This window comes from Sorex fumeus, unplaced genomic scaffold (assembly GCF_029834395.1).
Source record: "Sorex fumeus unplaced genomic scaffold, SorFum_2.1 ptg000036l, whole genome shotgun sequence".
NCBI classification, from domain to species: domain Eukaryota; kingdom Metazoa; phylum Chordata; class Mammalia; order Eulipotyphla; family Soricidae; genus Sorex; species Sorex fumeus.
The window spans coordinates 15,263,441-15,276,118 of record NW_026606093.1 but is presented as its reverse complement, the minus strand read 5'-3'; the positions used below and the strand labels follow the sequence as shown (position 1 = coordinate 15,276,118).

At 38.0% G+C, this 12,678-nt stretch overlaps 1 protein-coding gene across 1 annotated transcript in view; it reads left to right on the top strand.

Moving 5' to 3' along the window:
• The window catches only part of LOC130027254 (myosin-1), a 67,973-nt gene that overhangs the window by 18,289 nt on the left and 37,006 nt on the right, over window positions 1-12,678 (top strand). Inside the window, exons 18-29 of the mRNA XM_056117927.1 lie at window positions 1,714-1,837; window positions 1,925-2,061; window positions 3,754-4,009; window positions 5,740-5,982; window positions 7,801-7,977; window positions 8,057-8,202; window positions 8,284-8,374; window positions 8,453-8,842; window positions 9,729-9,855; window positions 10,502-10,620; window positions 10,727-10,923; window positions 12,427-12,610. Coding sequence (XP_055973902.1) covers window positions 1,714-1,837; window positions 1,925-2,061; window positions 3,754-4,009; window positions 5,740-5,982; window positions 7,801-7,977; window positions 8,057-8,202; window positions 8,284-8,374; window positions 8,453-8,842; window positions 9,729-9,855; window positions 10,502-10,620; window positions 10,727-10,923; window positions 12,427-12,610 — 2,191 coding nt within the window. The remainder of the gene's footprint in view (window positions 1-1,713; window positions 1,838-1,924; window positions 2,062-3,753; window positions 4,010-5,739; window positions 5,983-7,800; window positions 7,978-8,056; window positions 8,203-8,283; window positions 8,375-8,452; window positions 8,843-9,728; window positions 9,856-10,501; window positions 10,621-10,726; window positions 10,924-12,426; window positions 12,611-12,678) is intronic.

Sequence of the window (12,678 nt, the reverse complement as noted above, 5' to 3'; positions counted from 1 at the left end):
TCCTCTTGTAGCGAGGGAGGATTCTGGATAAGCTTGATTGATGTTGGTCTCCTTCTACCCATTCAAGATTAACTTCCTCTTGTGCTTCCATGTGAGTTATGTGGGGCCTCTAGTTCAACTTCAGGGAGCATGTTCTTTTACATGATGTTAATCAGGTTTTTGTGTTAACCATTATTTTGGTGAGTTTGGGGATTATTTTGATTGGAATAGGCTAGTGGACTCTTGGTGTAATGTGTTTGGAATAGTCAGGCTGTTCTCATAAGAATTAGGTAATGGAGATTGAGATATGAGTCCAAAGCACTATGAAAGGTTAAATTAACTTTGGTCATGTGAGTGGTCACTGCTTTCGTGGTCATGGTCCCCATAGCCTCTGTATCTCTGGGGGAAAACCTCCACGTTGGTGCCAGTCCCTGGTTAGAGTTCTACTTCTGGAGCACTTGTAAAACTGCTGGAGGCCCCTCTCCTTGGTGCTCCTGTGGTTATCTTAGTTGAGGAAAAGTCTTCCAGCTCACTGCAGCTGCTTGATTGGCATCATCTACCAGATTCTTCAATAACAGGATTACTATTCTTGGTCAAAGGATCTTAAAAAGAAAACACATCTAGCAAATACAATGTACCGCATTTTCTTGGTGACACCAGTGGTTTTCAGTTGCCTGTCCCAGGACTAGTGCTAGTCCATGATGAGGTTACTGATGCTTAATACAATAGGGAGTGCTTGGATAAAAGTTTAATTTTATAATAACTGGCACATAAAAATATTATAAATATTTTAATTTGTGCATAGCTTTCTGAAAATAATCAAAGTGTCTTTCTTATTTTTTACCAGTCTGGAGGAATAAAGATGTTGAAAATCACTGAACTGAATATTAAAAAATGTGTAAAAGATTATATTATATATTATATAGACTTTATTAAGTCTTGGAGAGCCTGGCAAGCTACCAAGAGTATCTCGCCCACACGGCAGAGCCTGGCAAGCTCCTCGTGACGTATTCGATATGCCAAACACAGTAACAACAAAGTCTCCAATAGAGACGTTAGTGGGCCTGCTCGAGCAAATCGATGATCAACGGGAGGACCTTTACCTTTGCCTTTTTTTTTATTAAGTCTAAGGAGACAGAAAGTTGTAAGCAACTATGCAGGAAGTAAAATGTAGTAAGAATAGACAATACTAAAATGACATTCCATTTATACAAAATCCTGTACAGAGTCCATGGACAAAAACCATATTTGGAAAGTATATTTTTTGTGGGTCAATAAATATTTGTCATTTAATATATTTATATTATTTAATGCTACTAATATGTTGATGTAGTAAATGATATAAATGAGTAATAAATTACTATTTATTACTTATACTATGTTGCTATTTTCTCTATGTGTTGCTATATAATTCAACAAGAAGGATATTATTATAATAGCAATAAGTTCGACTAATATACTATCAATATTACTATTACTAACATAGCACAGCAGTAGGGCATTTGTCTTGCGCGCAGCCTGCCCATCTGAGCCGGGTTCGGTTCCTCCCTCCCTCTCAGAGAGCCCGGAAAGCTACCAAGAGTATCTTGGCATATATATTCAATATGCCAAACACAATACCAACAAGTCTCAAAATGGAGACATTACTGGGCCCGCTTGAGCTAATTACTAACATATTATTGTCTATTATTAATAGCTTCAAACTGAGTTTTACAAAACTTTGTTTTTTAACAGATACAAGGTATTAAATGCAAGTGCAATACCTGAGGGACAATTCATTGACAGCAAGAAGGCTTCTGAGAAGCTCCTTGGGTCCATCGACATTGACCATACCCAGTATAAATTTGGACACACAAAGGTAATAATCCCTAACATCTACCTGACAAGATTCCTGTGCTTCAAAGTTTATGCAAAGTTTCCAAACATTAACTCTGTTCACACACAGGTCTTTTTCAAAGCTGGTCTTCTGGGGCTTCTAGAGGAGATGCGAGATGAAAAGTTAGCCCAACTGATCACCCGAACCCAGGCCATGTGCAGAGGGTACTTGGCAAGACTGGAGTACCAGAAAATGGTGGAAAGAAGGTATAAAATCATGAAATTTAAAGTAGGCTTAAATGCAGGTAGCTTTTATTTACTAAGAGGAAACATGTTCTTATATGTTTCCACAGTAAGGAAAACTTTTTCTAGCACCCAGTTCTAATAAGAATTTGTTTTGTTTATTAATATAAGATACTTAATTCCATATATTTTCAACCATGGTTTTATACAAAATACACAAATAACATATTTAATAATTTCTACATTATGATTTTTAAACATCAAAGTCTGCAAAATAGTTGTTTCTCTAAGTTAACACAATGTTATATAGGTATAAAAATTTTAGTAATTTAAGAGTCTGAGGCATCTAAGAAATAGATATCTTAAATTTCAGAATGTACATGAACAGGACTCATAGTGAGAAATGCATTTTATTTTATTATTATTTACTGAATTTTTGTTTTTGACCCACATCTGGGATGCACAGACATACTCCTGGCTCTGCACTCAAGAATCCCTCCTGGCAGTGCTTGGGGAAATACATGGGATACCAGGGATCAAACCTTGTCATACTTATCCGCTGTATTATCACTCTAGCCCCTGAGGAATGCACTATAAATTGGCAATTGTACATCTATCTATCTGTCTGTCTATCTATCTATCTAGCTGTCATCTATCTATCTATCTATCTATCTATCTATCTGCAAATACTGGAACCATTGAGATAGCAGGAAGGGCATTTGCCTTGCATGCACCCAACTAGATTCTATCCTGAGTTCACCAGTAGGTATCTCTGCACTCAGAGCCAGGTGTGGTCTCAACCCTCAAAAAATGTACATAAATAACTTAGAATAAGCAATTTTGAACCGTATTTTCTATAATGCTATGCTTAAAAATAAATTTGTTCATAAGTTTTCATCCCTCTCTACATGTCTCCATACATATATCTATGTCCATATGTATGTATATTTAGGCAGTTAGTTATCTACATGAGTTAATCTAATAAAATAATGTAGATCAAAATTAATGTTAAGCTGTTAAATACCACCATGCAGATTTTACACAATATTAAAATATAAAACAGAAAATTTCAAATAAATCCTGGTTTGTAATGGGTCCTTTTATCCTATGCCCACTCTTAGTTGGCACAGCAAAGTTTGTAAAGCATTAATGTAAATCATTAAATCCTAAGGAGTGGTGCTTGGACTTGCATCATTAACATCTCTTATAAATTTGTTTAAGGTAAAGGTAAAGGCCCTCCCGTTGATCGTCGATTTGCTCGAGCGGGCCCAGTAACGTCTCCATTGGAGACTTTGTTGTTACTGTGTCTGGCATATCAAATACTCTCGGTAGCTTGCTGGGCTCTCCGAGAGGGGCGGAGGAATCGAACTCGGGTCGGCCATGTTGGCCGCGTGTAAGGCGAACGCCCTACCCGCTGTGCTATTTTGTTTAAAATTTAACTTTTGGGGTCCCACCTCAAATATTAACATTGTTCTATGTGGATAAGGTTCAGGAATCAGTATTATTAAAAATAAATCAAATTATTCTTATAACATTTACTTTGACATACACTGATGTAGCTAAATGGGTGACCATTACTCCCCAGGTATATTGTTTTCATATGTGTTTTGAAATCAGGTGAAAAATATAATAGGAACATAAACTCTAGCAACTAACACCAAAAAAACTTTCATTTCATATTCCATACCATATCTAATTCCATCATTTGAATTCAAGGGAATCTATCTTCTGTATCCAGTATAATGTTCGTGCGTTCATGAATGTCAAGCACTGGCCCTGGATGAAACTGTTCTTCAAAATTAAGCCTCTGCTCAAAAGTGCAGAAACTGAGAAAGAAATGGCCAACATGAAGGAAGAATTTCAGAAAACAAAAGATGAGCTTGCCAAGTCAGAGGCAAAAAGGAAGGAACTAGAAGAAAAGATGGTGTCACTGTTAAAAGAGAAAAATGACTTGCAGCTTCAAGTTCAGTCTGTAAGAAATGACATCATCCTGGGTATCACTAATAAGGGTATAATTGCTAGAATTTTGACCATTGATATCAATCAGTTGGGTAGTCTAGTATGGGAGACACTTACCGCAAGTGTAGGTGATGATACTAATAAAATTAACATATTACTTGATTACCCAATAAACTACCAAACCAAGAACAGGATAATGAAGTAGACTTGTCTAGAAATGTCTTCCATTCTGAAAAATTTTATCAGCTTATAGATTCGAAATCACTTTGACTTTGAACATAACTTTCCCAACTAAAACTATAGCAAAGAAAATATTAAGGGACGATGGTATGGAGAGTGACTTTTTTCCTCTAAAACTTCCTTGAAATTCTAGATGTTGGTTGGTATAAAATCATGGCATACACAGCTGAAAAATGGCAGTACTATATAGAAAATTTCATTGGACTATAGTTTTACTCTTTCCAATATGCTCATAATAGTGACTCATGTCACTTCTGGACTTCCTCAGAAGCTCCAAAATTTTCTGCCTGCTCCCAATTTTCTTGTCTTCTGTTCATTCTGATCATTGCTCATTCTTGGATTTATAATTTTAGAACTGCTTCCTTTAACTCTAAAATGTAATATATAAGATTGCATTTTTCTTGGGATTAATTGAATTGGTTTAGTGTAATTCTAGTACAACACAAAATCATATATTTTTTTCTGTTAAACTTGGTATTTTCTGTTATGTTTGAGTCATGTAATAATTCCTTCCTCTATATTACAGAGAGAAAAAGAGAGCTGCTTTTCTGTCCCACTCCTTTAAATATATATAAAATTATCTTCCATTGTTCCCAGAGAATGCCTTAGAATCTGTCATGTACCAATTTGCTCATATAGCATATATTATGTCTATGCATGTATAAGTTTCTCATTTTCTGTTCACCCAACCTTTTTTTTAAGATTAGAAAGATTAGCAAGTTAAAAGTAATTTTAATAACATGTATGCCTGCTGTGTATATGGAAGAGACTAAAAATGCTAACTTGCTCACATAGCTTCAGACATTAGCTTAAAGCTTTAATTAAGACAAGTCTGTACAGGTCAGCTAGGGTGGTTATCAAGGAAGTCACAGTGAAACAAAGGTATGTCAAGTTAAAACTGTGTACCCCAACTTTCTTTACTGAAAACACTTATAGAAGCTTGATGGAACTTTATTGATTACTTTCTGCTTAAACTTGAATCTCAAGCCTTACATCAGGATCATACTATTGAAGAAATACTTTGCGGGGCAGAGCATAGGAGGTGGTGCATTTGCGCTGTACATGGCCAACCTGGGTTCAATCCCTGGAATCCCAAGCTGGACCAGAGTGATTCCTTAGTACAGAGCTAGGAGTAAGACCTAAGCACATTCAGGTTTGGCCTAAAAACAAAAAATAAAAAGAAATAGTTCAGTATCTATTGCATCTTGAATTTATTTTGGTGAGATGCCTTCTCCCCTCCTGGTCCTTTTTGCTCAATAAATTCATAGCTGTCAAACCAAATTCTTCCCAACTTTTGCTTTACTGCTTTCTTTTGGAAATGGGCTTTCTAAACTGTCACAGAATATTCTTTTCTATAAAAAAGACACTACCTTATGAATTTTATGAGTAAATATAATATATTCTGGTTTGCACACAGTGGTTCATAAAAGTTTAACAACATTTCCAATATTATCACTGTAAGATATTTCATTATTTTATACCAATTTCTATTTCCACCTCAAGGAAGCTGAAGGCTTGGCTGATGCAGAAGAAAGATGTGACCAGCTGATCAAAACCAAAATCCAGCTAGAGGCCAAAATCAAAGAGGTGACAGAGAGAGCTGAGGATGAGGAAGAGATCAATGCTGAACTGACGGCCAAGAAGAGGAAGCTGGAGGATGAATGTTCAGAACTGAAGAAAGACATAGATGACCTTGAGCTGACACTGGCCAAGGTGGAAAAGGAGAAACACGCTACAGAGAATAAGGTATAACATGTAACATATGATATTCCCACATGTATTTCCATGACATATACCTGGAAATTTACAGCTCATTATTTCATAGTTTGTAGTTCATTATTTTTAAAAAATAAAAGATAAGAAAACACTGCCACTCTCCCTTCTACCTTTTGTCCATCCCATGACCACCTGCACCTGACAATTTCGATTTTGCTGAAAATATTCACTGGTTCTTATTGTGTTTTGTCATTTGATTAGTTCTTATTTCATTTAACGTAACATTTTCAAGCCCCTTCTGTTTTGTGTGTATATCAGAATTTTATCTTCGTATAGCTAAATAATAGTGAGGCCGCGGGCGCTCCCACGCACTGGGGCTCAGACTCGATGTCTGCACTGGCTGTGTGGATCACAGTTCCAGTTCCCTTTCTCTGGAGCTGGGGGTACCCGTGGCTCTCCACCCTGATGTTGGTTGGAACCAGCCGGCATGCTTTAAAAATCCTGTTTCCAAGCCTCACAAAACCTTCAGAGATTTGGGTTGAGTTGATGCTATACATACCTAGTCACCCGTTCTTTTCTTCTTCTTTTATTTTTTTAATAGCACAGCGGTAGGGCGTTTGCCTTGCAAGCCTCCAGCCTGGCCAAGTCAGTTTCGATTCTTCCGCCCCTCTTGGAGAGCCCGGCAAGCTACCGAGAGTATTTCGTTCACTCGGCAGAGCCTGGCAAGCTCCCCGAGACGTATTCGATATGCCAAACACAGTAACACGTCTCACAATGGAGACGTTACTGGGCCCGCTCGAGCAAATCGATGAACAATGGGAGGATAGCTAAATTGTAGGCTGTCATGAATATATAACACATCTTATATTTTTATTTATTTGCTTTGTGGATAATACCTCATGGTTTGGGATCTACCCCCAACTCAGGCTTGAGAGTCACTCCCAGTGAAGCTTAGGGCACCAAGCAGAGCTGGATATTGAATTTCAGGTTTCCTTATGTAAGGCATGTACTACAACCATTTGAATCATCTTCCAGGCCTCAAAACATTTCTTCTTTATCTAATCATCATTCAGTGGACACTTTTGTCCTTTTCATAGGTTAGCTATTGTAAATAACGCTGCAATAAACTTTTGGTAGATATGTTTCTGAGTTAATAATGTCACACAAGCTACCTTGTAGTATGATTATTACATTATGTAGTAGTTCTATTTTTAACTTCATGAAAAAATGCCATACCATTGTCCAAAATCAGCGTTCATTCAAATGGATAGTGCATGAGGGTTTCCCTTACTCCAGATTTTCACAAAAACTTGTAATTTTTTAATGTGAGTTTCCCTTACTTTTAGAGTGATTTCTATTGGAGTTTTGATTTGTATTTCTTTAAAAATGAGTAATGTTGAGTCTATTTTCATGTACCTTTTGGTCATCTGTGTATCTTCTTTGGAGAATTGTCTATTCAAAAACTCAATTTATTTTCAATTGTGCTGTCTTCTATTGTTGAGTTTCATAAGTTTTATATGTATAATGGATAGTAAACCTTTATCAGGTATGTGGTATCTTGTTCCACGAGTATCTTTTTTAGTATATTGTCATTTTATTCTACTAATGATTAAAAGGTTTTTTAAAATTTGATGTTGTCTAAATTTTTAAATTTTGCTTTCATTTCCTTATCATTGAGATCAAATTCCCAAAGACATCTCTAAAACTAATATTACAGAACAGTTCACCTAAGTTACCTCCTATATATTTTATTACTTCAGTATGTTTTATTATCATTATGGAGTATAAATATAGAATCAAATTGACAAAAGGTAGAATGTGGAACACAATGTATTTTTACCTTTTAAGGTGAAAAATCTTACGGAAGAGATGGCAGGTCTAGATGAAACCATTGCAAAACTGACCAAGGAGAAAAAGGCCCTCCAAGAGGCCCACCAGCAGACCCTGGATGACCTTCAGGCAGAAGAGGACAAGGTCAACACCCTGACCAAAGCTAAAATCAAGTTAGAGCAGCAAGTAGATGATGTACGTGTAGTGTTGTCAAAAAATCTTTTTCTTGTAAATTAAGATAATTATCCCCTTTTGATGATAATATCACACTTAGCTTGAAGGGTCGTTGGAGCAAGAAAAGAAACTTCGCATGGACCTAGAAAGGGCTAAGAGGAAACTTGAGGGTGATCTCAAGTTGGCCCAAGAGTCCATAATGGACATTGAAAATGAAAAGCAGCAATTTGATGAAAGGCTCAAAAAGTAAGTATAAAATAATTGTCCATAGGATTTTTTCAATGGTAAATATGGATTTCATTGTGTTTTTTTCCTACTTTTAAAAAGGAAAGAATTTGAAATTGGCAATCTGCAAAGCAAGATTGAAGATGAACAGGCCCTTGGCATTCAGCTGCAGAAGAAAATCAAAGAGTTGCAGGTCAGTCCATATTTTTATGTCTTGCTCAAATAGTCACAATTATGAAGAACTTAAGTTTGTACTTTTCACCACTCTCAGGCCCGCATAGAAGAGTTGGAGGAGGAAACTGAGGCAGAGAGGGCTTCCAGGGCCAAAGCAGAGAAGCAGCGCTCTGACCTCTCCCGGGAACTGGAGGAGATCAGCGAGCGACTGGAAGAGGCTGGAGGGGCCACATCAGCCCAGATTGAGATGAACAAGAAGCGGGAGGCTGAGTTCCAGAAAATGCGCAGAGACCTGGAGGAGGCCACCCTGCAGCATGAAGCCACGGCAGCCACCCTGAGGAAGAAGCACGCAGACAGTGTGGCCGAGCTCGGGGAGCAGATAGACAACCTGCAGAGGGTCAAGCAGAAGCTGGAGAAGGAGAAGAGTGAAATGAAGATGGAAATCGATGATCTTGCTAGTAACGTAGACACCATCTCTAAAGCTAAGGTATTATAAACTCTGGGAATCGTGTTACTCACAGAAGCAATCATACTTTATTCGTGGTCCTCTCAGAGAATTTTGCACACTACTATTATTTTTTTTGCAGATTTTGGGAATTTAGCCAGAAGTATATTGGAAAGAGTGTTATTTCTTTATAACATATGAAGAAACTAAAATTCAAAGAAGTTAACCCTCATCATACTAGCAATATAAACAGCTTTAAAACCTAGCCTATTTATACTCTTATGGTCTCCCATTGGATAACACAAATCTAAAATATTTTCAATTATGTAATAAGCAAAATTTCATTTTACATAAAAAATATTTATATACCATACTATGCAATTCTCACAAAATCTTATATTCTTACAAAATCTTATATTTAAATATACTCTTTAAATCTTGGTATTATACTTTTACTCTTTAAATCTTGGTATTATACTAACCAAACTTTTTCCCAATTTATATATTCCACTTATGACAACAATTCTAGAATAGATAAAAATGTGTACATCAGCAATCTAGCATTGTCCTCCTGTTGTTCATCAATTTGCTCGAGCGTGCACCAGTAATGTCTCCATTGTGAGACTTGTTGTTACTGTTTTTGGCATATGGAATAAGCCACAGGATCTTGCCAGGCTCTGCTGTGCGAGCAGGATACTCTCGGTAGCTTGCTGGGCTCTCTGCAGGGACGGGAGAATCGAACCCGGGTCAGTTGTGTGCAAGGCAAATGCCCTACCCGGTGTGCTATCGCTCCAGTCCCTGCTATTGTGTATATCAGATTACCTAAAAATGTTGGTTTATGTCAAAATATATTTCTGTTTTATAACAAATTGTAGCAACAGAAATTTTATATCTAAAAGTTTTAATTTAATTTTTTATTCTCTCACAGGGTAACCTAGAAAAAATGTGCCGCACTCTGGAGGACCAAGTGAGTGAACTAAAATCAAAAGAAGAAGAGCAGCAGCGACTGATAAATGACCTGACAACCCAGAGGGGACGCTTACAAACTGAATCCGGTAACTGCCTCTCTCCCATGGTTTCTGAGATGGAAGATGATGTGAAAACAACTGACTTGGTGGTGTCAGTGCCTAAGAAAGGCATCTGAGCACACATGGGAATAACTGAAGAGCTCAGACTCAACCTGCTTGCAGGGTCATTTGGGGACAACATTGGAGACAAAGATTTCACTAGGACTGAATTAAGCTGCTTCTGAAATGCCTTGAGTATGTGGCCATACTGAGGGAGTATTTGGCCTGCATCCAGTTTCTGTTCCACCACAAACATCTTGTGTTTTTTTCTTTAAATTTATACAGTCAATACAATTTTGATATACAGAGTGACAAGTTAGATTCCTAAAATGTTGTTTAAAATAAGGACTATGCATAATTAGACATTTAGTGTCCTTTTTGACAGTTATCACCAGGGTTTCACGTCATGAAATATAAAATAATTAGCTATGAAAAAAATTAAAGAATTTAAACAAAATTCATTTACTCAGTTTCATATCCCAATTTTATCATAAAAATGTAAATAGTTGACATTCAGCAAAGATGTGAATAGAGAACTCAACCTTATTAGAGGGCTTAAAACTTTTAAATTTATTTCTAATTATATTTGTATAATTTTTCCTTCAGTATAATCAATGATTCCTCTATCTATCAGGTGAATTTTCACGTCAGCTAGATGAGAAAGAGGCTTTGGTGTCTCAGTTATCAAGGGGCAAACAAGCGTTTACTCAGCAGATTGAAGAAATAAAGAGGCAACTTGAAGAGGAGACAAAGGTAATTAATATCATGACATTTTTTTCTGACCCTAAAAATGGAGCCAGTTACACCACCTATTAAAAGTTGAAACTTAAAAATTTAATATTAAATTACATTGTCACAGGCCAAGAATGCCCTGGCCCATGCCCTGCAGTCCTCCCGCCATGACTGCGACCTGCTGAGGGAACAGTATGAGGAGGAGCAAGAATCCAAGGCTGAGCTGCAGAGAGCACTGTCCAAGGCCAACAGTGAGGTTGCCCAGTGGAGGACAAAGTATGAGACAGATGCCATCCAGCGCACAGAAGAGCTGGAGGAGGCCAAGTAGGTGTTGATGTGAGAGAATGTGTGGAAAATCCAAACATCTTTGAAGATTCAAGGAATTTGCTCAAATGTTTGTCAGCTCCTGCTTGTCAAGCACTCTCAGGCCCTGAAAATAAAAACTAAATAAATCAAACATGATCCCTGCCCTAAAATCTAACCTAAAAATATAAGTAAGAGAGCACAGAATGGGGAGAAAGATACTGTAGCAGGTAAAGTGTTTGTGTTGCATGCAGTGGACCCCGGTTCTGTCGCCAGTACCACATATGGTTCCTGAGCAATGCCAGGAGTAATTATTCCCTGACCACAGTCAGGAAAAAGCCTGTCACAGCTCGGAGTGGCCCAAAAGAAAAAAAGGGGGAAAAAAGAATAACAAATCTCTAGAGACGGTCAGGTCATATTGCTGTATGTCAAGCAAATTAAAAGCTGCCTCAGGGAATTTGGCTTACCAGTGCCACTCTCCTCCCAATCTCCCTAGAGCTTGCTCTGATTTTTTTCAGATGTTGGCTTAAATGTGATCTCCTCCATCACATTGCCTTTCCTTAATATGTAGAATAATTGCCTTCTCCCATCTATTTTGTTTTCCTGCATTACACACACGGGCTGGAGCGATAGCACAGCGAGTAGGGCGTTTGCCTTGCATGCAGCCAACATGGCCAACCCGAGTTCAATTCCTCCACCCTCTTGAGAGCCTGGCAAGCTACCGAGAGTATCTTGCCAGCGCAGCAAAGCCTGGCAAGCTACCCGTGATGTATTCGATATGCCAAACACAGTAACAATTTTCACAATGTTACTGGGCCCACTCGAGCAAATCGATGAACAATGGGAGGACAATGACAGTGACATTACACATGTATGTACTATGTTGTGAATTTTATTGTTATATTTTTAGGGGGACTTCCCAGGGAGCTCCCAGAAGTCTGGGTATTCTATTGGCAATTCTTGGCCAACTAGGCCACTGATTCACTGTAAGAGCCTAGGGAGCTCACTTCTTGGGCTCTGTGGTTCTGGGGTTACCAGTCCACCTGTGGTAGTCCTGAAGGCCTCCAGAACCATATCTGGAAGTGCCCTGGATACCTTCAAAGCTGCACCCCATGTGCTTAGGGGAAAATGTGGTACTAACAATTAAACCGGGTTATGCTTATGCTAGGTTGGTACTCTATCACTGTACTATTTCTTGGTCCCTTACCTGTTAATTGCTTTTCCTGTTCACTTTATTATAAGCTTCCTGAGGTATAGATTTCTTTCTTGTCATATTCACTACTGTGCTAGTGTCTACGGCCATACCACCCTGAAAGCACCCGATCTTGTCTGATCTCGGAAGCTAAGCAGGGTCGGGCCTGGTTAGTCTACTTCATAAAAAAAAGAAAAACCTCACCAGAGTTTGTTGAATAAATTGATGAATGACAGTATTTTAAATATAAATTTCTAATACTTCTCAGTGTGACAATAATTTAGAACTACTGTTTTTCAACACTTATCTTTATAAACATATATTTTTTTTAGGAAGAAGTTGGCCCAGCGTCTACAAGCCGCTGAGGAGCATGTAGAAGCTGTGAACGCCAAATGCGCTTCCCTAGAGAAAACCAAGCAGAGGCTTCAGAATGAAGTGGAGGATCTCATGCTGGATGTGGAGAGAACAAACGCGGCCTGTGCAGCCCTGGACAAAAAACAAAGGAACTTTGACAAGGTAATTTCTACAGGAGTCTCTACTCCTTGACACTTTCCCCTGTCATTTAAAGTTGGTAAAGGTCCTGA